General features: G+C 42.0%; 2 protein-coding genes across 3 annotated transcripts; one reads left to right on the forward strand and one right to left on the reverse strand.

Moving 5' to 3' along the window:
• Positions 1 to 384: 384 nt before the first annotated feature.
• Positions 385 to 6,359, reverse strand: vps36 (vacuolar protein sorting 36 homolog). Its single transcript, XM_061752419.1, has 14 exons — positions 6,194 to 6,359; positions 6,009 to 6,077; positions 5,836 to 5,906; positions 5,604 to 5,718; positions 5,256 to 5,345; positions 4,710 to 4,796; positions 4,541 to 4,573; positions 4,297 to 4,374; positions 4,081 to 4,215; positions 3,928 to 3,993; positions 3,302 to 3,366; positions 2,302 to 2,386; positions 2,069 to 2,145; positions 385 to 722 (listed from the first exon to the last, which is right to left on the reverse strand). Exons 1-14 carry the CDS (start codon positions 6,287 to 6,289, stop codon positions 641 to 643), a joined length of 1,149 nt encoding a protein of 382 aa, XP_061608403.1. The 5' UTR covers positions 6,290 to 6,359; the 3' UTR covers positions 385 to 640.
• A 218-nt stretch (positions 6,360 to 6,577) lies between these two features.
• Positions 6,578 to 22,997, forward strand: proser1 (proline and serine rich 1). Of its 2 annotated transcripts, XM_061751930.1 has the most exons (12): positions 6,578 to 7,169; positions 7,266 to 7,331; positions 7,436 to 7,504; positions 7,672 to 7,766; positions 7,865 to 7,958; positions 9,133 to 9,243; positions 9,529 to 9,630; positions 9,832 to 9,910; positions 10,096 to 10,188; positions 13,405 to 14,743; positions 21,048 to 21,192; positions 21,772 to 22,997. In XM_061751930.1, the coding sequence occupies exons 1-12, from the start codon at positions 7,125 to 7,127 to the stop codon at positions 21,895 to 21,897; spliced, it is 2,364 nt and encodes a 787-aa protein (XP_061607914.1). In that variant the 5' UTR covers positions 6,578 to 7,124; the 3' UTR covers positions 21,898 to 22,997. The 2 variants fall into 2 exon arrangements, with proteins under 2 accessions (XP_061607914.1, XP_061607915.1); XM_061751931.1 differs by lacking the exon at positions 10,096 to 10,188.
• Positions 22,998 to 24,555: the final 1,558 nt, after the last annotated feature.

Here is a 24,555-nt window from a genome sequence, read left to right on the forward strand (position 1 = left end):
AGCACAGACACAGTGTAACTCGCTCATCTATTGCTTGACATAAAATGTCATAAATGCATCAAAATGTTGACCTTATTGTAAATAAGAAGGAAAAGTAATACAATCAGATATTCATCAAACATTTCATCCTTTGCTTAGATATTCCAGTTCCTGCACTACAGTATAAAACAATGCACATCAGTTAACTTGTGCATTTAGGCCTCATTAGGATAACCTGTCCTTCCTCATTTCATCTCCCAATTGCGCCAATTAAACCACGTGGCAGGATAATCTAATCAGTGTGGCCTGCATACTTTGATTTTACCTCAAAAGAACCCTTTCAGAAGAGACAGGAGCTTCTCTTACAATGAAAATGACCACAGGCAGTAGTAAATACACCAATAATGAAAGTGGCCCAGGTGGGATTTATTCACAACATGATTTTCAACATATTAATTCATACAACAATGTCTTTCTGACACACTGTGAGTAATGATCACCATTCTATTGCAAGCTCCATTTTGTACAGCATATTTCACTTTGGTTTGGGAAGAATGGGTACACGCGCAAAAATAGTTCTGAACATGATATGATGCAGAGATTACACTTTGCGTGATAGTTCGGATGTATTTCTATGTAATTCATGATAGATGCAAACGCCTCAAAAGAGGTTTGGGTAGAACCTCAAACCCTCAACGGAGTCGTCTCGACACAGGTGGCCCATCTTTTCAGCCAGTAGCAAACTGCAATAAGGAGGGAAAAGTGAATAAAGTGAACAAGAAGGCATCACCCATCTGTCTGTCCATTTTCTATATCACGTATCTCATATAAAACAAAGCAATAAAATACAGTACATCCCCCCCAAACAAGTTTTCCCCTAGAAAATAATATTTTCCAGTGTCTGTCGGCATCAGAACATTTTTGTTACATCTTTCTGTCTTTGATAATCATTAAGAGACACATCGGTGGTTCGTTTGCAAGAGGACAGCGCTAACAGTGCTAACCTTAGCCGTTAGCTTCATGGACGTTCTTCTTTGCTAAAAAAAAAAAAAAACCACACACTTACTAGGGCTGGCTTTTCTTTTGGGATAAGTCTTACAAAAGCCAAACAAAACAAAACAAAAGTAGAGTTATCTTTTGATTCTCACTGAACTTTTTCAGTTCAGATTTTTGTCTCTGTGATGACGAGCCCTGAAATATTTCTGTTTAACTGTGATGACCCTGATAGTGTATGTCACTAACCTTTCTCTCATTCAGCCCGCTTGTATCAGGTACCCTTGCTTCCTGTGCCACAGACAACAACACTGCTACTACAGTTGTTGTTTCTTTTCCCCTTTAACCAGTAGTAGGTGCCTGCGCTTCCATAAGTGCAGCCAACAACGGCAAGACTTTTACATCTGCTACCATTAATTTAGTAGTACCAATACCATTAATAATGCTAAGTCACAATAGTATTTTTATTGCTATTACATATACAGTACACATTGTTACTTTATCCTTTACCCCTGCTATCCCTCTGTCAGGGGTCTGCAATAACAAATTAGCTCAAATTACCTTTCTGTTATTCTTCACAATTAATTATATACATCTATGTGATTGACACTGATCACGGTAATACTTTCTCACAATAATCACCAACATTCATTATTTTTTAGAAATCTCAACACGTGTTTATATTTTCAAATGATCACTTCTACAACATTCCTAGGAAACCGCACTGTCCACTATTCACCATGTGGGTGACCCCTGGTCTATCTGCTGTCCCTCAACCCAACCGGTAGAAGCAGACGGCCGCCCCACACTCAGTCTCGGGTCTGTTCGAGGTTTCTTCCTGAGTTGGAGTTTTCCTTTTCTTCGTCGCCTAGTTCTTTGCTCATGCAAAGTTCAGTTGGTCTCTTAATGTGTGAGGGGTGTGCCTTGAGATAACTTTGCTGAATAAATAAAATTCAACAGAACTTCAGTGAGGTATGCAATATGTTGACATCACGCACAGTGAATGTTTTGTACAATTTGTGAAGCTTGTTTTTCCATTTTTGGGGAATACCAGTTGTGAGGTTCCACTGCACGCCATTGTATATCAGACACTTACCGCTCCTTAGACAGAAGCACTGAGAGACCCAAGAGTTTAGCGAATTCCTCTGCTGTTAAAGATCCTTTCTCTGACACCTGATAAGGGAGGAGAAAGTGAGGCATCGTTAGTTAAAAACTGTTTGTTTAAACATGACTTGTTTCCAGATATTATTGAAGGATGTTACAGAATATCTGGGAGGGTGGAAACAAAACAAAAAAATACTGCAGCGTGTTTGTAACAGTGGAGCTCACATTGTCCAGCGCTGAGGCGATCATTTCCTCTTCGCTGTGAGACTGCAGCTGGACCACCATCACGCCGCTGTCAAATACACGCAGCCTGCACGGACGGACGGGGGCAAAAGTTTGTGTCATGTTATAACGTTATATCTTTTGTCATGCCATTTCTTTTTTCTTTCTTTCTTTTTTTTTTGCCATTTAAGTAAAGAAGCAGTGTGTAAGACTAACAGGGAGTGTTTGGTGCAAAAACCTAGGAAGTGACAGGAAGTGGTCAACACTTTCAAAAACAGGAAGCCTGACAGGAAAAGTCTGGCTGGTTCTTCTGTGTAGGTCAACTATTCCCACCCTTACACATACTGTGGAAGCTCCAAAGTTGAGCTCTAAAAGTGGTACAATTTGGAGTTCAACCCAAATGTTCTGGAAAAATATGTCTTAAGACTCCATCAGTGTGTTTTTGTATTTTTGCGCGTTTTTTGGGTGTCACCACATAAATGTACCAGTGATAGCATGACTTGTATCAGTGCATAAATCCCTTGTCACTCGAGGCAGAAGGATGCCAACAAGATGCAAAGAGTAAACATTGAATTACAATCAAATAACCAGAAATGAAACTTACGAGGACATAGAAAAGAGGTCTGGCTGCTCAGTACAATATGATCAGTACAATTATATTTCAATTACAAGTTACAGTGCCCTACACAAATTAATTTTAATAAACAACTGCTTAGTAAACAAAAGGTTAATCGTGCAACTCATTCCAGCAATATCTATCAAACACCACTAGGTGACGGGATTGCTCTGAAAACACCTTCCTCTTCTCTCCATTACGTGTCTGTGAGGTGTTTTGTTCTATTATATAGTGGTTAACGGCAGTTAATGTTAAAATATATTTTTACAAATATTGCCTGTGTAATTCTAGGTTTTATGATGGAAATAGTTTCAACCTGGAACTAATTAATTTATTTGATATTATCATGGAAATATTCATGGGAATCTTAAAAAAAATACAACTCACCTCAATGGGAGCTTCAAAGACTCAAACATCTTGCATGCATTTAATAAATCTTCTGGGGACAAAAGCTGTGAGAAAGGGAATACGGTCAAAAGTTTTAGAACACCCCAATTTTTCCATTATTTTGATTGAAATTCATGCAGTTCAATGTCACATTGTATTCTGAAATAATAGCACAGAACAAATACGTAATTCAAGTTACAACTCATTAAAGTAGCCGTCTTTGGCAGTCATAACAGCTGAACACACTCGTGGCATTCTTTCTACAATGGAAATCAAATATTCTTCAGTAAGTTTTTTTAAACTCTTTTTAGACGTTCCCATAAATGCGTGGCACTTCCTTTTCTTTTAATATTCTGTCCAGTTCATCCCAAACCAGCTCGATGTCTGGAGAGGGTGCCTTTTTTTGTATAATTCTGAAACGTAAACTATTTTTCAGTTTGGTGTAATCTTGCCTGTTTTCTTTCAACCTGTGACACTTCACCACTTAACTTTGTACAATTTCAAGCTATTCAATGGATGTGAATGCTGGACTTGCAATAAAAAAACATTTGGGAAAATTGGCGTGTTCTAAAACATGTCAACATTCCAAGCAAAATCCATGAAGTTTTTTTCGGTGGTAGGATTACCTCCATTCCTCTAGCCCGGTTGACCAGACAGTACACCTCAGTGAGCGCCATCATGCCTCCGCGTTCCTGAGAACATAGCAAATGGCAGAAATTGGTGCGCAATAAAATAAGTAAGGATTTAAGATGGCGGTCTAAATGGTATCTAATGCTTACATCCAGAGGGGCCTGGAGCATATCTCCCAGTTGTTTAGCCAGCTGCATGTGGTAATGTGTGCCTGAGCCATGGGTTTCCCTAGTGACGGGGTTAGCGATACCCATGCTGAGCAGGTATGACTTAAAGCGGATGGTCTTTAAAGCAGAAATAAACAACACGTTATCATGTGTGTGTCATATGTGCAAGCGTAGAACTTGATTAGCGCCAGTTATCACCTCATCCTCTGTTATGTCCCCTTGCTTGTCTTTTATCTTGTTAGCTATAGATTTGGACAGCTCTACCATCTCTTTGGCCTGTTTGACACGGAGGAAACACACCTGATAAAAGCCACTAAATAACCAACAAAATAGGGAGCTACGATGCGTCAAACAAACAACTAGTAATTGAACATAAAATACAACAAATTGTTTTTATATAATAAAAAATAAGAGCTGACAAGAGAAATGCAGTGCACTTTACCTTTACCATCAGCTTACTGAGATCCTCAAAGGCCTAAAAAGAAATAAAATTGCCACAATTCAAGTAAATGTTTATATTCACAGCATTAATCGATTAATTGCACATGCATTTTCCTTACTTTGGCCACAACATTGGACTTAACATGGTCAACCAATTTATTTTACAACACCTCTGAGATGTTTTTGTCCGTTTCTTTCCTCCTCTCCTCTATCTTTCGCTCAATGCCAACAATCCCGACTGCGCGTATCCTTCCTGCCTGCAAGACCACAATGGAAAGGAAAGGGGGAAAATGTGAACATTTTCAGCGCAAACGAAACGAGAGAGCAGGGAATAAAATGTAGTCGGCAGCTAGCTAAATGTGCGTTTTGTGGTGATTGTTCCATACAGTTAAATGCTTGCATGCATGTAATTACATTGGAGGAAACGTAAACTCTTGTCATGTAAAGGACATTGTGATTAATTAGCTAATGTTAGACTATTGCACCACATGCAATTGTCATTTTAACCAATTGAGTTATACTTGTGAAGAAGGGGACACATGGCTGGTTCTGACACTGATTCATCTCAGTGGTTAAAAAACAAACAAACAGATGAAACAAGTCTGGATATGAATTGGATGCAGTACTGCCATGATGTGGGACATAATTTGAATAAACAAATGAGTCATCACATTTTAAGTTGCCACAGCAGGAAGGAATAGGAGGGGTGGGCTAACCTGTGGGCCGACTCCTGTTGGGATGGGTTGAGAAGCGGGTGTGTTCTCCCATCTCTTTTGAGTCATCTCCTCATTTAGCCGCCTGAAAAACTGAAGATAAAAAAAAGCACAATAGCTGTTTTAAGGGGACATACTAAAGAAAACAGACTTTTTAAAGTGCTTGTACTCCAATAGTTGGGTTTCCTGAGTGGCTGCCCACCCATCAAGTGTGGAATTAAACAACCAAGTAAATCTTTTACATCAAAGTGGGCCTAATTGACAAATCACGGCCCCAACATTAAATTTTTCCACCCATGACTTGGCAGTATCCAGAGGCACTCTAAAGTAACAACCCGGTGTGGTATTTACCTCAATCTGACCATGTTCTTTAAAAGAGAGCTTGATGTAGGAAAACTTGCTGTTTTGGTAGGGACCTTGCTCCTTGTTAGCAGGTACTGGATGCAGGTGTATAACAATTTTTGCACTGCAACACATAAGAACAAAACATTCAGCAGTACACAAAATATGTTTAAGGCAAATACATGCAATGGAAATGTCACTTCCAATTAAAAACACAACATTTTGCAATGTACATAGTTACCTTTTCCCTATTCCTGCAGCCTGCTCCTCAAAAAATATGATTTGTGACAATGGCATGGAAATACAGCAGTCCTGTGAAAAACAACAGAGATCCCACAAGTCCCAATGAGACAGACCAGTAAAATGTGTGGCGGTTGTGTTTACAATACAAAGATAAGTTCTCAGCCCCCTTACATGATTTTTACCGTCCCTCCAAATCAAGCGATGGGTGCTCAGCAAGGCAATTCCAATATCTAGTTTAGCCTATATCAGTGCAAGATACATACTTCATTAAAATATGACAAAACTGAAGCTAGATTAATGTACAATTTAAGCTATAAACAGGATTCATCGTATAACTCGGGGAATTAAAGGTATACCTTGTCGTCACCATCATACAATCTGACACCCCGTTGTTGTATTACTAAAGTCTCGTTAATTTCCAATAAACCGTTTGACCAAGAAAACCGATCCATTTCTGTGATACTGGGGGTCAGATTTACCCTACTAAAACGCACTCGGGCGTCTAAGCTTGTTTACTTCCTGTTATACACGTCTAAAACGGCCCCGGCGCTGCCTTTCAAAAATTATACAGTTATACAATTAAAGCGGTTCATAAAAATGTTAATTGAAATTATTATGATATATCATAAATCATATATACAATATGTTTTGGTTATAGGTTGTATTTTCTCAAATATTCTAAATTCAATGCAACAGTCTATCAGGCGTTCTTTCTAGTTACCTTGCAGTGGTCCTTGACCATGTTGACGTGACTAGCGTCAGCTGTCAGTGTAAGCTAGCATCGGAGCTATCGTCCTCGTCGCGGTTTTGTTTAAAGAAAATTTATTTTTATCCCATTGTTTCAACATTTTCTGGTACCGGGTTTAAAAGATAACAAATAAAACAGACCAGCAAACTCGTTTTTCCCAATGCATAACGCCTTTTAGTTCAACTAGTCGTAAACGGGGCAGCTAAAGTTGACTAGCTTGTTGTTAGGAATGTGATGCAGGCAGGTTGTGCACTGCACTCGTTATTGTCGCTATTCTTTTTTGGGGGGAAGTCATTGTTCCAACTGGAGGAAAGTTGTGTTGCGTGCGATCAATGAGAAGTGCCTGAAATTAACTGATATTATTAAATGCTTTTGAATATGCTTTCTTATACTAATATATTCGGGCCAGAATTGTTTGGCCTTATATACTTTAAGTCATCTTAAATTATCGTGAACAGCGGTATCAGATCTATTTTGAATTTTGGATTTACCACGCATGTGATACATTTAAAAACAGGCGAAATTTTAATTCGATTATCATGGATAAGAAATCATTTGACATAGTCTTGGATGAAATAAAGAAGGTAAAATTTGCTTAGTGACAAGTCAACACAGTAGTGATGATAAACAGTCAAATCATTCATAAGCCTTTTTGGTTGCTCCATTTGTTTATCATTCAGTGTGTCCTGACTGATCAACGGATTAAAGCCATTGAGCAGGTTCATGGATACTTTTCCAGCGAACAGGTAATCAGCAGTTGTATATGATTAATCGACCCACTCGCAAACTGCAGTACTAAGCAGCATATACTACGTCTAGTTTTGTAAGATGTCTTCTTGAACATCTGCAGGTCATGGACATATTGAAATACTTCTCTTGGGCAGAACCACAAATTAAAGCAGTAAAAGCTCTGCAGCATGTAAGTAATGTTTTATAGAACATGGTTAGTCAATCTGTATTATATAAAATCTATAAAAACGAATTAACGTAAACTGAAGTTATAATTCTAAAGATGAAAACATGTAAAACGCATGTAGTCTTGCCATTTTGTCATCTGCCATGTATAATATATTATTCTTCTTGTAGAAAATGGTTGCAATCCCCACCACCAAAGTTGCCAACATTCTGAATTGCTTCACATTTTCAAAGGACAGACTTATTGTCTTGGAGCTGATCGCTTTGTGAGTGCATCAGTTAATATAACGCTGAGCCAATTGGAAGATCATCCTGTTCAGTGTGTTTGGGTGTGAAATTGCTAGGTTTCTCCATTCCTTTGCAGGAACATTTCAGATGCCCACAATTACCGTCCTGTGGAAGATATGTTTCGCATACACTTGTCGGAGAAGAAGCGCGCACGCAGGATCCTGGAGCAGGTATTTAAATGAATTATACCCTTTTTTTTCTTGACATTAAGAAGTCAACTGCAAGTTTACATGTAAATGCATTGTATAGGGCAGCACGGTGTTAGAGTGGTTAGCACGTATGCCTCACAGTTTCGAGGTTTAGGGTTGAAATCTCAGCTACAGCCTTCCTGTCTGGCATATGCATGTTTTCCCCATGCTTGTAGGAGTTTTCACCTTGTACTCTGACTTGCTCCCACATTTAAGCATACATGTTGAATTATTGAGAATCAGCACCTCCAAATCTGAGACCATGGTCCTCACTCGGAAAAGGGTGGAGTGCTCTCTCCGGATCGGGGTTGAGATCCTGCCCCAAGTGGAGGAGATCGACAGGCGGATCGGTGCAGCGTCTGCAGTGATGCGGACTTTGTATCGGTCCGTTGTGGTGAAGAAGGAGCTAAGCCGAAAAGCGAAGCTCTCGATTTACCGGTCGATCTATGTTCCTACACTCACCTATGGTCACGAGCTGTGGGTCGTGACCGAAAGAACACAATACAAGCGACCAAAATGAATTTGCTCCGCAGGGTGTCCGGGCTCTCCCTTAGAGATAGGGTGAAAAGCTCGGTGATCCGGGACAGGCTCAGAGTAGAGCCGCTGCTCCTCCGCATTGAGAGGAACCAGATGAGGTGGCTCGGGCATCTGATTAGGATGCCTGCCAGGTGAGGTGTTCCGGGCACGTCCCACCGGGAGGAGACCCCTGGGACGACCCAGGACACGCTGGAGAGACTATGTCTCTCGGCTGTCCTGGGAACGCCTCGGGATCCCCTTGGAAGAGCTGGAGGAAGTGGCTGGGGAGAGGGAAGTCTGGGCTTCCCTGCTGAAGCTGCTGCCCCCGCGACCCGACCTCGGATAAGCGGAGGAAAATGGATGGATGGATGTTGAATTATTTGAATATAAATTGGCAATAGGTGAATGTGAATGGCTGTTTGTCTATCTGCGTACTTGATTTGCTTGCAACCAGTCCAGAGTGTACACTGCCTCTCATTCAAAGTCAGCTGGGATAGGCTCCACCATACGTGCGGTAAAAAATTGATGTATTCTGAAGAAGAACATATTGTTTCCCCACAATATATTATTTTTCTAACGTTACTTGTCATCTCTACTAACATACAGGATTAAGTGACACACCGTTTTCTTTTTTCACTAGGTATGTAAAGTTGGTTGCAAGGCTCCTGTAGCCATGATCTCATCCTGCGGTATGATACCAGGAAATCCATATCCAAAAGGCAGACCCAGTCTAGTTACTGGCACATTCCCAGTAAGTACCGAGTTCCATGTTGAGATGTTTCTACGTCAATTCTGCAGACTATGAAGCATTGGGATCGGTGTCACAATTTGCTCTGCTCAACCACACACCCTTATAATACCGAAAACGAAATGTAATGCCTACGACGCACCCTTAAAATTGAAGGGAATCACATGAGATTGGAGTAGATAACTTTTTTTTGGGGGGGGGGGCCTTTGTGCTGTTTCTACTTGTTTATTTCATACAGTAAGGCTGGCAGTTTTTATTTCACTGAGTGTGTTCTCCTTGTAATTACAGGGAATCCCTCCCATAAAGAAAGAAGGAGAGAAGAAAGATGACACTTCTAACAGTATGGAGGGGAAAGGGATTGCTGCTCGAATAATCGGACCCTCCAAACCTGTAAGTAATGGGATTGTGTAATGTTAAAATAAATTTGTACGGCTGCAAAGTGAGACTAAACAAAAATGTCTTCGTGCACAACTTGTACAATTGATCAATTTCTCTCCATTTTATGGCTCAAGGGTGACTGGATCAGTCACAAAGTAGAACTGCCTTTTGTGTGAATGACCTCTTTTCATTTTAGTGTGACTTGTCTTGTAGTTCCCTTCAAGCTACAATCCCCATCGGCCCGTGCCCTACCCCATACCTCCGTGCAGACCCCATTCTACCATTGCACCAAGTAAGAAGCAACGCACAAACACACTAAGCTATCTTCTGTAGACAAATGACAAAAAAAAGGTCCAAGACTGGTGAGTGATGGCGGGAAAGTCTGATACTGTTTGATTACGATATAGTTACTTTGTAGGTGGTACAGTGTGTGTGTGACTGTGGTGGACAATGACAATATTTGCAACTGCTACACAGGTGCGTATAACAACGCCGGCCTTGTTTCTATGGGAGGGGTCATAACGGCCAATGTGCCCCCTCCCCCATACAACTCTGCCCACAAACTAGCAGGTATGGTTCAGCAGAGAGGCGTGTATGTGTGTGAGCAAATAGAAGCCCTATTGAAGCCCACTGTCTGAGATGCTGGCATGCTGCTTACCTGCGCTTCTGCAGCATTAATGCCCTTTCACTTTCAGGTGCACAATATTCTTTTTTTAATTTCAGGTGCACTGAATGACCAGAAAATGAAAACCCCTGGTACATATCAAGGCTGTAGAGTTTTCCAATTTAATTCAGTGCTAATTTCAATACAGTACAAAGATGCCAACCTTCACGATTTCCTGGAATGAACTGAGGTGAAAATCACTCCCAATTTTGAGCGAATTCACAAGTGAGCTGAATCGGCGACTCATTTTTTCGTAGCACTATTTAAAACATCTCTGACAAGTACCGTATTTTCACGACCATACGGCGTGCCGTATTAAAAGGCACAGTCTCAGTTACGGGGTCTATTTCTGTATTCAACACATACATAAGGCGCACCGTATTATTAGGCGCAGGCATGGTAAAACATACGTTAGCTTAAAACGTACGGTAGCATTCATGCACGCTAAAACATACGCGAGCATGTATGTTTTTAAAAAGGCAGCGGGAGCAAAACTTGTTGTTCGGTTGCTGGGGGCTGTTCAGGAATGATGCTTCTCCCAGCTGTTCTTTGATAATTAAGCTATTGCTCAAGTTGGTCTTCCAGCTCGGGCCACCGCGCCTTTTTTCCGCGGAAACTCAGCTTCGTCTTCTTGACTTGGCGAAGCTCGTTTTTCTGCTTCCTCCACTCCCGAACCATGGATTCGTTGATCTTGAATTCTCTCGCGGGTGCTGGATTCCCATGTTCCTCTGCGTAACTGATAGCTTGCAGTTTGAACTGTGTTTCGTAAGAGTGTCTCTTTTGTAGGTACCATTTTCGGGGATCCTTAGCCAAACCGATGTTGTTTTGCACAATGCACATACCAGCACTATATACCTACTGGGGGCGGGCCTTTGGCGTCTTCTTTCACGCGCACCTTTCCCCCATTAACGTCCGCATGCTGTCCTCAGTCACATCCGCCTTTCCTCTATATAAGCACCGTGTCGGCAGGAAATGCTCACAGTCAGTCAAGCGGAGGGCTCATCTAAGTCACACAACACCATTTACAGATTTTGACACACATAAGGCGCGCCGCATTATAAGGCGCCCTGTCCATTTTGGGGAAAATGTAAGACTTTTAAGTGCGCCTTATGGTCATGGAACTACAGTACAAGTTTTCCAAAAAGTTACTTAACTGTAACACAGTAAATTTAGATCTTTACGACCAACCTCTGGTTATTTTGGAAGGATCTATTCATCGCCCCTAATGTTGGGAATCAGAAACATCGGCATCTTTGACATTGTCTTCTGTGTTTGGATTTCTTGATGGACAGAAAGTTTACTGCAGTACAATACAATACCATCCCAAAGTACAGCCTGAATTGTAGTTACTATATTTCCTCATTTAGTGGACAGGAGTGACATTTATTCAACTGCAGAGCACCAGGCATTCATAAGAGGGAGCCCTTCAGTTGTACGAGTACATTTTAATGATGCAATTACATAATATTTAATAGTTTCAAATGGCTTATGCTCCTGAATGATCCTCATTACATACATTAGGACTTTCTCTCTAAACTCTCGATAAACTTCAGCTTTACCAATGCCATGTCTACTCTTCAGACACACATGGTAGTGGCATAGTCAAGGTATCTGAGGAAATATTCTAACTGCATCAATATTGTGCTGTGTTTTTTGGTCAGTCAATGTAGATATTCATTTTATTATTTCGTTGCTTATGGCACAAATAGCTTCAGACTAATGCCATTACTGGCCTTCTTTCTGGATTCATGCTTGCAGCTCATGAGAGGACTCTTAACTTGCATCACTTTGTTCTTTTTTCTTTTTTTTTTTTTTACTGAAAATCCATGTTTCAGGGCCTTTGGGGTGGGGGGGAGGTCATGTGGCCAAAACCACAAATAAAGTCAGTATTTTTTATGACATTTCTTATTGTCAAACAAAGTGGAAGATATAAGTCCAGTTAATAGCTGAATTTGCAAAGGAACCATGATGATAAGACAACCCCCCCAAAGGTAACCTTTAAATTTGCACGTGGGGAATCACTCTATTCTCTATTCTTTCTACTTTCTCTGTTTTATATGTTGGACTGTAACATCCTTGACTATTCAATACAGACAGACAGACATTTTCCCCATTGAAGTGAATTGAAATGTCATTACTGTAATCCCTTCCAGCCCCCAAAAACCACCACCATATTTTGAATAAAGAGAAATAGCACTGTAGTGTATAAAACCATAGGAGAATGTAAACAAGTTGGGGGAAAAAACTAGTTTTATAAAATACTGTAATATTTCTGTTGGATGTATGCCTTTCAGAGGTGTAGCCTAGTGAGTGATGTTTTTTTTCTCAAATCACTCGAGAAGCGGGGTATCTGAATCTCGCATGTAATGTAAATTGTTACTAATAACCACATAGAAAAATCAACCAAGCAATGGCTTGTAACTCGAAAAACAACAAACAAGTTGGAGCACTTGTAAATGATTGTACCATTGCATTGGTGATTTTAAAAAGAGTACAGTGGTGCCTTGAAATACAAGGGCCTTGACTTGTGATTTTTTTTTTTCCAAGATTTGAGCCGTCACTTGACCATTTTTTTTTTTGTCTTGAAAGACGAGCAAAATTTGAGATACAAGCCCACTTCAGACCCCCACAGCTAGATGGCGACAACACACTTCAAAATATCTAGCCAACATCAATTCACATTGATTTCCTTGCAGTGGAAGTACAAAATCAGTTTGTGGCAGTAATGTGCCATTAAGATGATTTGCCATCTACCAATAAACCCCACAGAAGAAGAAAAACATGGGAGGACAATACAGTGGTGCAGTCATGTTTTGTGCTCACATTTTCCGTGCTTGCAGGTTATGTGGAAAGCAAATGTTATCACTGTGGGATTTTGTGCAATACAATACTATTGAGTACGATAGTTCTTTAAAAAATCATGTTAAAAATGTTTGGGGTTGTTTTTGAGGGGCCTGGAATGGATTAAATGTATTCCCATTCTTTTTAATGGGAATAGATGATTTGAGTGTTTTGAGATACAAGTGTGGTCAGAGAACAAATTAAACTCGTATCTCAAGGCAACACTAGTCATGTCATGTGAGGACAGATTGACAGTAATCTTGATGTCTTTTCATCATTAGGCTACGCCAAACCAGGCAATCCCCAGAACAAGACACCAGGAGTCAACAGCGTGCCGCTGCTAATTCCTCATGGCTCCACCCCGTCCACCCCAGCCCCACCGCAGGCCTCCCCTTCTCAGCCACCCCCTACAACTCCCATCACACCTGTTTTTCCCGGCATGGTCCCCTCTCACCACTCTCTGTCACCCGCTCCGTCACCATCTGTCATTAAAGCAGGTCCGCAGACCCCTACACCATCTTCTGTCATAAAAGCCCACACCCCCTCAGGTACCCCTTGTGGAACTCCTGTTCCTGGCAGTGGGGGCTTCTCCCCTTCGCCTTTCCATTCTCATTCTCAACCAGGCACCCCCGCCACCTCCCGCGGCGGCGCCGATGTCCTGTCTCAGATGAACTCCATGGGATCAAATCAGCAGAGGCCTTTTTCCCAGTCTACAGACCACCCTTTTCAGAGTGTACACCCACAAGCAGGTAACCACTCTGGCTCAGTGATCCGTAGCTACACCCCCTCTGAAACGCCATCTAACGCCTCTGGGTCCTCCACTCCAGTGGTTCCGAGTTGTTCCACCCCAGGCCCCAGCCCCAAACCCTCCCCTGCCCACTCTGCCCAGGCTCAGGCAGCCATGGGCCCGCCTGGACTCCTTCAGCACGAGCAGCAACGTGCCGCCATCAGTAGACACAGTGGTGGTGGTGGCAGTGGCAGTGGCAGTAACAGCCCCGTGCCCTCCGCTTTCAAGGGGACATCTCGCTCTAGCACGCCGTCTCTTAGCCCTCTGGTGGTACCGGGATCAGCCCAGGCTGCACTGGCCCGTTCGTTGGGGCTCTCGCACCCCCCAGGCTCTCCTCAAGTCTCCCTCGCCAGTCCTGTCGCCCTCAGCGGCCTCCAGGCTTTGTCTGCCAGCCCAGGACCACCTCACTATCCTGGGCTGTCCTCTTTCCCTGCTCTTTCCTCCTCCCTCCCTCCTACCTCCATCTCCTCATCAAGCAACATCTCGAACCCTTCCCCCAACTCCATCTTCCATGGCCTGGCTCCCAACGCTGGACCTAGTGCGGCATCTCCTTTCAGCCTAGCCCTCACCTCTGCTCCCTCTGTATTCCCAGGCCTTCCGCCTGGTGCAAGCCCCGCTGCTTTCACAGGTTTGGGAGTTTCAGGAGGGCACGGTGCCGGGAGCCCCGTGTTGCCTTCATTCATGGGATTACCAGGAGCCTCAACATCCTCCATTGCGTCGGTGGCACCAATGCAAGCGGCTGCAGCAGCGGCGGCAGCGGCAGCCGGTGTTCCAGCATCGTCTCCGGTTTTACCCGGTTTTGCATCTGCCTTCAGCTCCAACTTCCAGCCTGGGTATGTCAGACGTTTATTTAACTAATGATTCCCAACCAAACCAGTGTGCAGCGGCACATAAATTTGCCCTGAGAGATTATCAGGTGTACAATGGGAAATTTTCGTATTTCATTTAATTGTTCTGAAAATTATTTCTTTACTACAAATAATGTATCTTTGTTCATCTATCAATGTCATCATCAGGGATGCTACGGGAAATTACCTTTTATCATCTATCTATGCGAGCCATGTTTAGTGACAGACAAAACGATTAAATGCTCTTCCACTAGATGGCAGAAGGTACATGATTAAGCTGTGCATCTGTTGCCATTTATACAACAAAATAAATTATGGCAGCACACACTGAGTAAGTAAATTTCCAATTCAGTCAATTAAGACAAGATCATCAATATTTCAGTATATGTACTTTTTGTGACATTTTTGTTTGGTTGTATGCCGTGAGATTTTTCTGATCTAAAATATGTGCTTTGGCACATATCACCATTGGGAATTATTCTTAGACAGCTGCATTTGCGGCAGGGCTCCTTTTATTGACTGGTGACCAGTCCAGGGTGTAACGCACCTCTCGTCAAGTCAGTTGGGATAGATAGGCTTCCGTTTTTCTGTCACCCGAATGACAAGCGGTGTAGAAAACTATTTACACTCACATTCACATCTATGGACAATTTAGAGCCTTCACTTAACTTAACATGCATGTTTTGGGAATGCGGGGGGAAGCCGGAGTACCAGAAGAAAACCCAGGCAAGCATGGGTAGAACACAGGAAGGCCTGAGACGAGATTTAAACCCAAAACCTCCGAACCGAGAGGCAGACGTGCTAACCACTAGGCAACTGTGCTACTTCTGTTCAGATTTGGAATGAATTTTATGATGCCATAGAAATAGCTACCAGTTTGCCGTTCAAGTAGGGGAAGTAAAAGTAGACAGCTAAGATAATGTGGTTACACAAGTGTGCTGTTTTCAGAAATAAGCAATCACATTCAAATTCATGTTAAATGGGTGTCCGCTCATACCTGTCACCATTTAAAGTACCGCCAATTAATTTCCGGCAAGTCGTGCCTGTTCAGTACATGTGCAAACATTCTCTTGTCTTCTTCATAGGTCTGTGCTATGGGGTTAGGCTGGAAACCTTATCTTGCCAAGAAAAACATCCAATTCTGGCTAGATTTTGCAAAAACACTTGACATCTCTCAAACTTCTTCTTTTCCTTTCGGCTTGTCCCTTTAGGGGTCGCCACAGCGCGTCATCCTTTTCCATGTAAGCCTATCTCCTGCATCCTCCTCTCGAACACCAACTGCCCTCATGTCTTCCCTCACGACATTCATCAACCTTGTCTTTGGTCTTCCTCTAGCTCACTTGCCTGGGAGCGCCATCCTCGCCATCTTCTACCAATATACTCATTATTTCTCCTCTGGACGTGTCCAAACCATCGAAGTCTGCTCTCTCTAACTTTGTCTCCAAAACATCGAACCTTGGCTGTGCCTCTGATGAGCTCATTTCTAATTTTATCCAACCTGGTCACTCCGAGAGCGAACCTCAACATCTTCATTTCCGCTGCTTCCTGTTGTCTCTTCAGTGCCACTGTCTCTAACCCGTACATCATGACTAGCCTCACCACTGTTTTATAAACTTTGCCCTTCATCCTAGCAGAGACTCTTCTATCACAAAGCACACCTGACACCTTCCTCCACCCGTTCCAACCTGCTTGGACACATTTCTTCACTTCCTGACCACACTCACCATTGCTCTGGAGGCTTGACCCCAAGTATTTAAAGTGCTCCACCCTTGCTATCACTTCTCCCTGTAGCCTCACTCTTCCCCCACCACCCCTCTCATTCATGGCCATATATTCTGTCTTACTTCGGCTAATCTTCATTCCTTTGCTTTCCAGTGCATGCCTCCATCTTTCTAACTGTTCCTCCACCTGCTCCCTGCTTTCACTGCAGATCACAATGTCATCTGCAAACATCATGGTCCACGGGGATTCCAGTCTAACCTCATCTGTCAGCCTATCCATCACCACTGCAAACAGGAAGGGGATCAGGGATGATCCCTGATGCAGTCCCACCTCCACCTTAAATTTGTCTGTCACACCTACAGCACATCTCACCACTGTTCTGCTGCCCTCGTACATGTCCTGTATTATTCTAAGATACTTCTCTGCCACTCCAGACCTCCGCATGCAGTACCACAGTTCCTCTCTGGGTACTCTGTCATAGGCTTTCTCTAGATCTACAAAGACACAATGTAGCTCCTTCTGACCTTCTCTGTACTTTTCCATCAACATCCTCAAGGCAAATGATGCATCTGTGGTACTCTTTCTAGGCATGCAACCATACTGTTGCTTGCAAATACTCACTTCTGTCCTGAGTCTAGCCTCCACTACTCTTTCCCATAACTTAATTGTGTGGCTCATCAACTTTATTCCTCTATAGTTCCTACAGCCCTGCACATCACCCTTGTTCTTAAAAATGAGCACCAGCTCACTTTTCCTCCATTCCTCAGGCATCTTCTCACGCGCTAGAATTCTATTGAACAAGCTGGTCAAAAACTCCACAGCCACCTCTCAAAGATACTTTTATACCTCCACAGGAATGTCATCAGGACCAACTGCCTTTCCATTTTTCATCCTCTTTAATGCCTTGCTATCTTCCCCCTTACTAATCATTGCCACTTCCTGGTCCACCACACTTGCCCCTTCTACTCTCCCTTCTCTCTCATTTTCCTCATTCATCAACTCCTCGAAGTATTCTTTCCATCTATCTAGCACACTGCTGGCACCAGTCAATATATTTCCATCTCTGTCCTTAATCACCCTAACCTGCTGCACATCCTTCCCATCTCTATCCCTCCATCTGGCCAAACTGTATAGATCCTTTTCTCCTTCTTTAGTGTCCAACCTGGCATACATGTCATCATATGCCTCTTGTTTGGCATTTGCCACTTTTACCTTTGCCCTATGTCGCATCTCAATGCATTCCTTTCGCATCTCCTCAGTGTCCCACTTCTTCTTAGCTAACTCTTTTCCTTATATGATTTCCTGTACTGTGAGGTTCCACCACCAAGTCTCCTTCTGTCTTTTCCTGCCAGAAGATACACCAAGTACTCTACTGCCTACCTCTCTGATCACCTTGGCTGCAGTGGTCCAGTCTTCTGGAAGCTCCTCCTGTCCACCGAGAGCCTGTCTCACCTCTTCCCGAAAAGCTGCACAACACTCGTCCTGTCTCAGCTTCCACCACATTGTTCTCTGCTCTGCCTTTGTCTTCCTAATCTTCCTCCCCACCACCAGTCATTTTACACACCACCATCCTATGCTGTCAAGCCACACTCTCCCCTACCACTACCTTACAGTCGGTAATCCTCCTTCAGATTACATCGTCTGCACAAGATGTAATCCACCTGCGTGCTTCTACCTCCGCTCTTGTAGGTCACCCTATGTTCCTGCCTCTTCTGGAAAAAAGTGTTCACGACAGCCATTTGCATCCTTTTTGCAAAGTCTGCCACCATCTGTCCCTCCAAGTTCCTTTTCTGGTTGCCGTACTTACCCATCACTTCTTCATCACGCCTATTTCCTTCACCAACATGTCCATTACAATCTGCACCAATCACGACTCTCTCTCTGTCTAGGATGCTCAGAACTACTTCGTCGAGCTCCTTCCAGAATTTCTCTTTCACCTCAAGGTCACATCCTACCTGTGGGGCATAGCCACTAATCACATTATACGTAACACCCTCAATTTCAAGTTTCAGCCTCATCACTCGCTCTGATATTCTTTTCACCTCCAAGACGTTCTTAGCCAACTCTTCTTTTAAAATAACTCCAACTCCATTTCTCTTCCCATCTACACCATGGTAAAATAATTTAAATCCTGCCCCTAAATTTCTAGCTTTACTATCTTTCCACCTGGTCTCCTGGAAACATAATATATCAACCTTTCTCCTAATCATGTCAACCAACTCCCGAGATTTTCCTGTCATAGTCCCAGTTGTCTATGGATACATGATGTCTGGCATTTCTAATTCCTTCCACATTGTCTAATGGTCCCACTGCACACAAATGGAATAAATTGCGAACAACCCCAAGTGTGAATGTTTTGAATTCCAGATTAAAAACTCTTCTTTTTATCCCTCATGCTTTTTAGAGCATTTCCGCTTTTAAATGATCTTTCTTGAATTGTATGCTTATTTAATTCAGTTTTTATTTTCCTCTTTGTTTTAAATGTTTATAAGTTGTTGTTTTTAAACGCTTTTAATTATGTAAAGCAGATTGAGTTAGCTTGTGTATAAAATGTGCTATATAAATAAATTTGCTTTGCTCGGAAGACAAAAAAAAAAAGAAAATATCAGGAAGATAAGAAGGGGAAATTAACATTATTTTCTTTTCAAGATAAGAAGAGCCTACTAGAACAGCTGAATTATTTGTTGGGGGCGGGGGGGGGGGGTAATCAGAGGCACTTAAAATGGTGGCAGGTATGTGCTGACCTCTCTTTACATAAGTTGAATGTTATTGTTTTCTGAACACAGCCACATCCCTACTTATAAAGTTTTAATTGAGTTGCATAGGGGGCGGCACGGCGGATGACTGGTTAGCACATTTGCCTCACAGTTCTGAGGACCAGGGTTCAAATCCCGGCCCTGCCTGTGTGTTGTTCTCCCTGTGTCTGCGTGGGTTTTCTCCGAGTACTCCGGTTTCCTCCCACATCCCAAAAACATGCGTGGTAGTTTGATTGAAGACTCTAAATTGCCCGTAGGTGTGAATGTGAGTGCGAATGGTTGTTTGTTTGTATGTGCCCTGCGATTGGCTGGCGACCAGTTCAGGGTGTACCCCGCCTCTCGTCCAAAGATAGCTGGGATAGGCTCCAGCACACCTGCGACCCTAGTGAGGATAAGCGATACAGAAGATCGATGGATGGAGTTGCATAGGTTATACGTCACATTAATGATGAAACAAACTTTTTAAATGATTTATCTTAGTCTCATTTATTTATATCACAAAAAACAGGTATAGTATTTGAACAGGGGTGTGTCGGCTTTTTATGTGTACTGTATCTGGAGCGATATCTACTCTGCCCTAGGTGCAGTGTGTGGACTTTGTGTCCAGTAGCCCTACCCTATGATTATTGTGAGCTATCAGTTTTTAAAACTTAATGAACTCAAGCCACTCCTTGAAGTTAACATGGGACATACCCGTGCTCCAATGACAGATTTTTGTGATGTAAAAAATGAGACCCAGATTAATTATTTAAAAACTTTTTTCACCAATGAGACCTATAAACCTGTACAACTCACTAGATTTTCCCCAAAAAGAATTTAAGGGGCAGGGAGAAAAAAAAAAAATATATACAATAACTAGTTTGGATAAATATGCACACCCTCACACTAATACTGTGTTGCAGCACCTTTGGCTTTTATTTGCGCGCTCAATCTTTTTGGGTAGGGGTATCATTGTGGCACATTTTGATGTGACAATATTTGGCCACATATGAAAAAGACAAGATTGTTGTCACGTACTAAACAAGCCAGTACTTGCTGGGAATTTCTTCAGCTCCTTAAATGTTTCTGTAAGCCTCTTGGCAGCCTCCCTGACCAGTTTTTTTCTTGTCATATAAATTTTGGAGGGCTATCCAGTTCTTGGTAATGTGAGTGTCATGCCATTTCTCCACTTGATGATGACTGTCTACACTGTGTTCTATGGTATACTGTATTTAATGCCTTGGAAATTATATTGTACGGTTCTCCTGACAGATACCTTTGAACAGCGAAATCCCTCAGATGCTGTGGAAGCTCTCTGAGGACCATGACTTGTGCTGTAAAATGGGACTACAAAAATGTCAGGAAAAGCCCACTATAACATCTGAAATTAAGTTGGAGTTGATCAGAGGCGCTTAAAATGGTGGCCGGTGTGTGCTGACTCCAATTTAACAGTAGTATGAATGTGTTTGGTTAGTTCTGAACACAGCTACCAATTATAAGGGTGTTCACACTTGTGCAACGACATTATCTGTTGTTTATTTTCACTTTAAATTGAGTTGCACAAGTCATAAGTCACATTAATGGTGTAAAAAGTTTTGAAATGATCTAGCCTGGTCTCATTTGTTTATGTCACAAAAACCTGGCATTTGAACAGGGGCTGAATATAATAGGGACATATTTGCTTTGTAAGACAAAACATCGTGTGGTTGTATAAAAATACACTTTCTCACAAACGTTTCCAATGATGTAGTGATACAAAAGATGCATGAGTCTGATATTAGTAGTACGGTGGTAATAATAAATATATGGTGATTTTGGTACATGTATTCCAGTTTGAGCGGCGGCCTCCAGGCTCCAGCAAGCAGCGCCTTCCCGGGCCTGCTGTCCTTTCCAGGTGTCCCGGGCTTTTCTCCCGCTGCCTCCCCTGCCGCTCTCAGTAGCCTCCACAATCCAGCCATGCAGCCTGCCGTGCTGCAGGTACACACACACCACACACACACACACACACACACACACACACACACATACAGTTTCATACAATACTCAGAAAATGTAGGGACAATCAGCTTTTAGGTGAAATTTCAGGCTAAGTCTAAAATGCACTAACCTTTAGAGGTGAAGTTAATTTGACCTTCTCTAAACCTTCACTGCACATGTCCAACTGGTGTTTCAGTACTTTTATGTACAACTTGCTGTTCTCTAACAAGGAGTTGAATAGCAAAATTCACAACAATACATTTCCTGGTTCAATTACAATTAGTCCGCCCGTCACCCGAAGATAGCTGGGATAGGCTCCAGCACGCCCGCGACCCTAGTGAGGATAGGCGAGTGTCATCAGCAGGTTTCAACAGAGATCCAGAGAAGCTTGATGAGCCACAGAAAGGCATAGAAGTTAATCTGTAAGGGGTGTACTGTAGTGCCTTTTAGGTTCTTCCTAAAATTTCACCCGAAAGCCCAATATCCCTAACATTTTGTGTGTAGTGTACGCACAGAAACTATCTCTGGTGGTTTGAGGTGTCTGTATGTTAAGTTTGATAAAAATTTCTCGTTTTCCAGGCTCATCCAACATCCGCTTTGGAGGGCTTACCTCCTCAACCCAACGTGTTCACCAACTACCCCGCAGGCCCAGGAAACCCCTTCCCCCTCCAGCCGGGCCTGCACCCCCAGTTGGGTTGGCAGTGATACCTGCCTTAATTTTGGCTCTGTTCGTCTCCTGTGATTGCATACTGACCTCCCTTTCAATGCCCTGTCTGGACCTTCAGCAAATTGTTTTCGTCTCTGAACTGAAGACGCAAGACTGTGAAATGATATGAGTGAACAATAGTATGTGTGTTATTCATAGTGAACAGATGTAAATGTCAACTTTTTTTTGTTTTGTTTTTTTAAGTAGACTGTAAGTCCTTTATATGTCAGCGTTGTCTTGTCGCCAATTTCACCAATATGAATTACGGTAAGTGAAAATGAATTGTCTATGGATACATGATGCCATGTAATGACATGACTATTTCATGTGGGAGTTGTTGACAACTGCTCTCATGTTAATACATTGATGAAATCAAACACTGTATGGGCATGTATTGTTAAACTGAAACATAGCATATAGAGTTTTGTAGTATTTCTTTTCAGCTATGGAGTTTTTAAATTCTTATTTCAGTGAGTGAAACTTATTCGCTGCTGTCACAAGTACTTTTTGATTCAAAGTATTATACCTGTTACTGTCCCTTGATTTACATTTTAATACCTACTGTTACTTTCAGGGATGTTGTCCTTTCGTTAGTGTTTTTCGTTTCACCGGATATGAATTTCTTTTATTACTTTAGTCAGTAAACTAACTGGTGCTGTAACTTCTGCTCTATTTGTGTTATGCTGTGTTACAACTGTGCCAAGCCCCTTCAATGAAATGAGGTGGACTGAATAAATGGAAGTCACTGATGGTGTAGTGGTACACTCCCCTGACTTTGATGCGGGCAGCGTGGGTTCAGTTTCCACTTAGTGACGGTGTGAATGTGAGTGCGGATGGTTGTCCGTGTCTATATGTGCCCTGCGACTGACTGGCGACCAGTTCAGTGTGTAGTCTGCCTTTTGCCCGAAGTCAGCTGGGATAGGCTCAAGCACGCCGCGACCCTAACCGGGATAAGTGGTGTTGAAAATGGATGGATGGATGGATAAATAAATAGAAATGCTCAGCAGGAACAATTTTACATTTCATCACAGCGGTTTATGATAATATGACTCAATGATTCATTTCCTGAATGTGATGTTATAAAGTTGCTAAATCACAATTGTTTGCTGTTGTTCATGTGGTCAACATTGACTTCTTGGAGTGGTTATTATGAGCGTCACTGAGATTAGATGATGCCATCAGTCGTGTATTAGGTATGCGACTAACTGCGTATCGAAAGGAAATGAAAAAGAAAACCGGGTACTTTTCATTCAAGTCACATGATAGTTGCCAATCCTAGCGTTTTAGATTGGATATGTTTTGTATTTTGTGTTTTTGGAATATAGAATCCCCCCCTACACCACTGTTCTTCAGAATGCCATACGTAAAGAAATTACATATATGTAGTGTATATCGTTTTGTTGATTATACCTACACTGTAAAATGTAAAATTATTTTTATAATACAAAATTTGAAGTTACAAAACTAAAATATTGTTAAAATATAAAAATATATATATCTATCTCTGGTGGTTTGAGGTGTCTGTATGTTAAGTTTGATAAAAAATTCTCGTTTTCCAGGCTCATCCAACATCCGCTTTCTCAAGTTGGTTGCATAAGCATGCACACCTATAAATTAATATGTACGGGTGCAACTCAATAATCATCTATATAGTAGAAAGGTTCATTTATATCTACAGTTTAAAAAACGGAAACATTTATAAAACAGACGAAAATACTTTTCAGAAGGCCAGTTCCTACCTAATTTCTAAAAGATAATTCTGATTGTTTCTTATTTATTATTCTAATCTCTTGAGATGGGGAGGTTGTTTCAGGGTCACCTACCAAATGTTATGTTCACCAGGATGATCACATCTGTAAAATATGTTTTTAACTTGGGAAAGTCAAAATGGTGATTTATTTGGTCTAAGAATAACGATGATGCAAAAAGGCGGGGGGACACTTAACTATTTAACACAGAAATCCCATTATTTATTGAAGTATGTATGGTCTTTGCAGGACTTTATAAAAATCCAAACCTGAAAGAAAAAAAGCCCTTTTTTTTTTTTTTTTTTTTTTTTTTTTTTACTGCTTCTCTGCTCTCGTCCACCCCTCCGCTCCTGCTTGGAGAGGGGATACTGTTGGGGGCAATGACCAAAAGTGGAGCTGTGTATGTGGAGGATTCTGCATCGACTGACCAGGACACTTCCTCAAACTGCTTCATTTAATTTAATGGATTCTCATGTTGTTCAAACTAACATTTTATAGCATCATCATATCGTGATTAATGTCGCCCACTCAGCATTCCTTGGAGCCAGGTCATCCTGGAAGGGAGATCCCTCCATTTGTGATTTTTCCCAAGGTTTCTTCCTTTTATTTCCCCAAATGGGCTTTCTCTGAGTATTTCCTTGCCCAGGTGATAGGTTTAGACCAGGGGATATTGTTGTTAAGGGCCATTTAAATAAACTCGACTTGGAAAAGGGATCCCTCTGCCGGATTCAGATGTACAGTGTGCTTAGGCTCACTGCCATGCCGAAAGGTAACATTCATCTTGAGCTTGAGTTTTCTTGTAAGAGTTTAAAGGGATTGAGACAAAATCAACAGTTATTTGGAACGTTGACAAAAGCCCTGCTTGCTAGTCCCAATGCTTTGAGGTGATGTAATGGAACACGGTCCATT

This window comes from Phyllopteryx taeniolatus, chromosome 17 (assembly GCF_024500385.1).
Source record: "Phyllopteryx taeniolatus isolate TA_2022b chromosome 17, UOR_Ptae_1.2, whole genome shotgun sequence".
Classification (NCBI taxonomy): domain Eukaryota; kingdom Metazoa; phylum Chordata; class Actinopteri; order Syngnathiformes; family Syngnathidae; genus Phyllopteryx; species Phyllopteryx taeniolatus.

Coding starts and splice junctions, on each gene's coding strand:
- vps36 (XM_061752419.1), bottom strand. CDS start 6,289: ATGGATCGGTTTTCTTGGTCAAACGGTTTATTGGAAATTAACGAGACT. Junction 2,387..3,301: donor TCTTTGAAGCTCCCATTGAG/GTGAGTTGTATT, acceptor CCGTCCGTGCAG/GCTGCGTGTATTTGACAGCG. Junction 723..2,068: donor GTGCTTCTGTCTAAGGAGCG/GTAAGTGTCTGA, acceptor TCCTTATTGCAG/TTTGCTACTGGCTGAAAAGA.
- proser1 (XM_061751930.1), top strand. CDS start 7,125: ATGGATAAGAAATCATTTGACATAGTCTTGGATGAAATAAAGAAG. Junction 7,505..7,671: donor CAGTAAAAGCTCTGCAGCAT/GTAAGTAATGTT, acceptor TTCTTCTTGTAG/AAAATGGTTGCAATCCCCAC. Junction 7,767..7,864: donor GTCTTGGAGCTGATCGCTTT/GTGAGTGCATCA, acceptor ATTCCTTTGCAG/GAACATTTCAGATGCCCACA.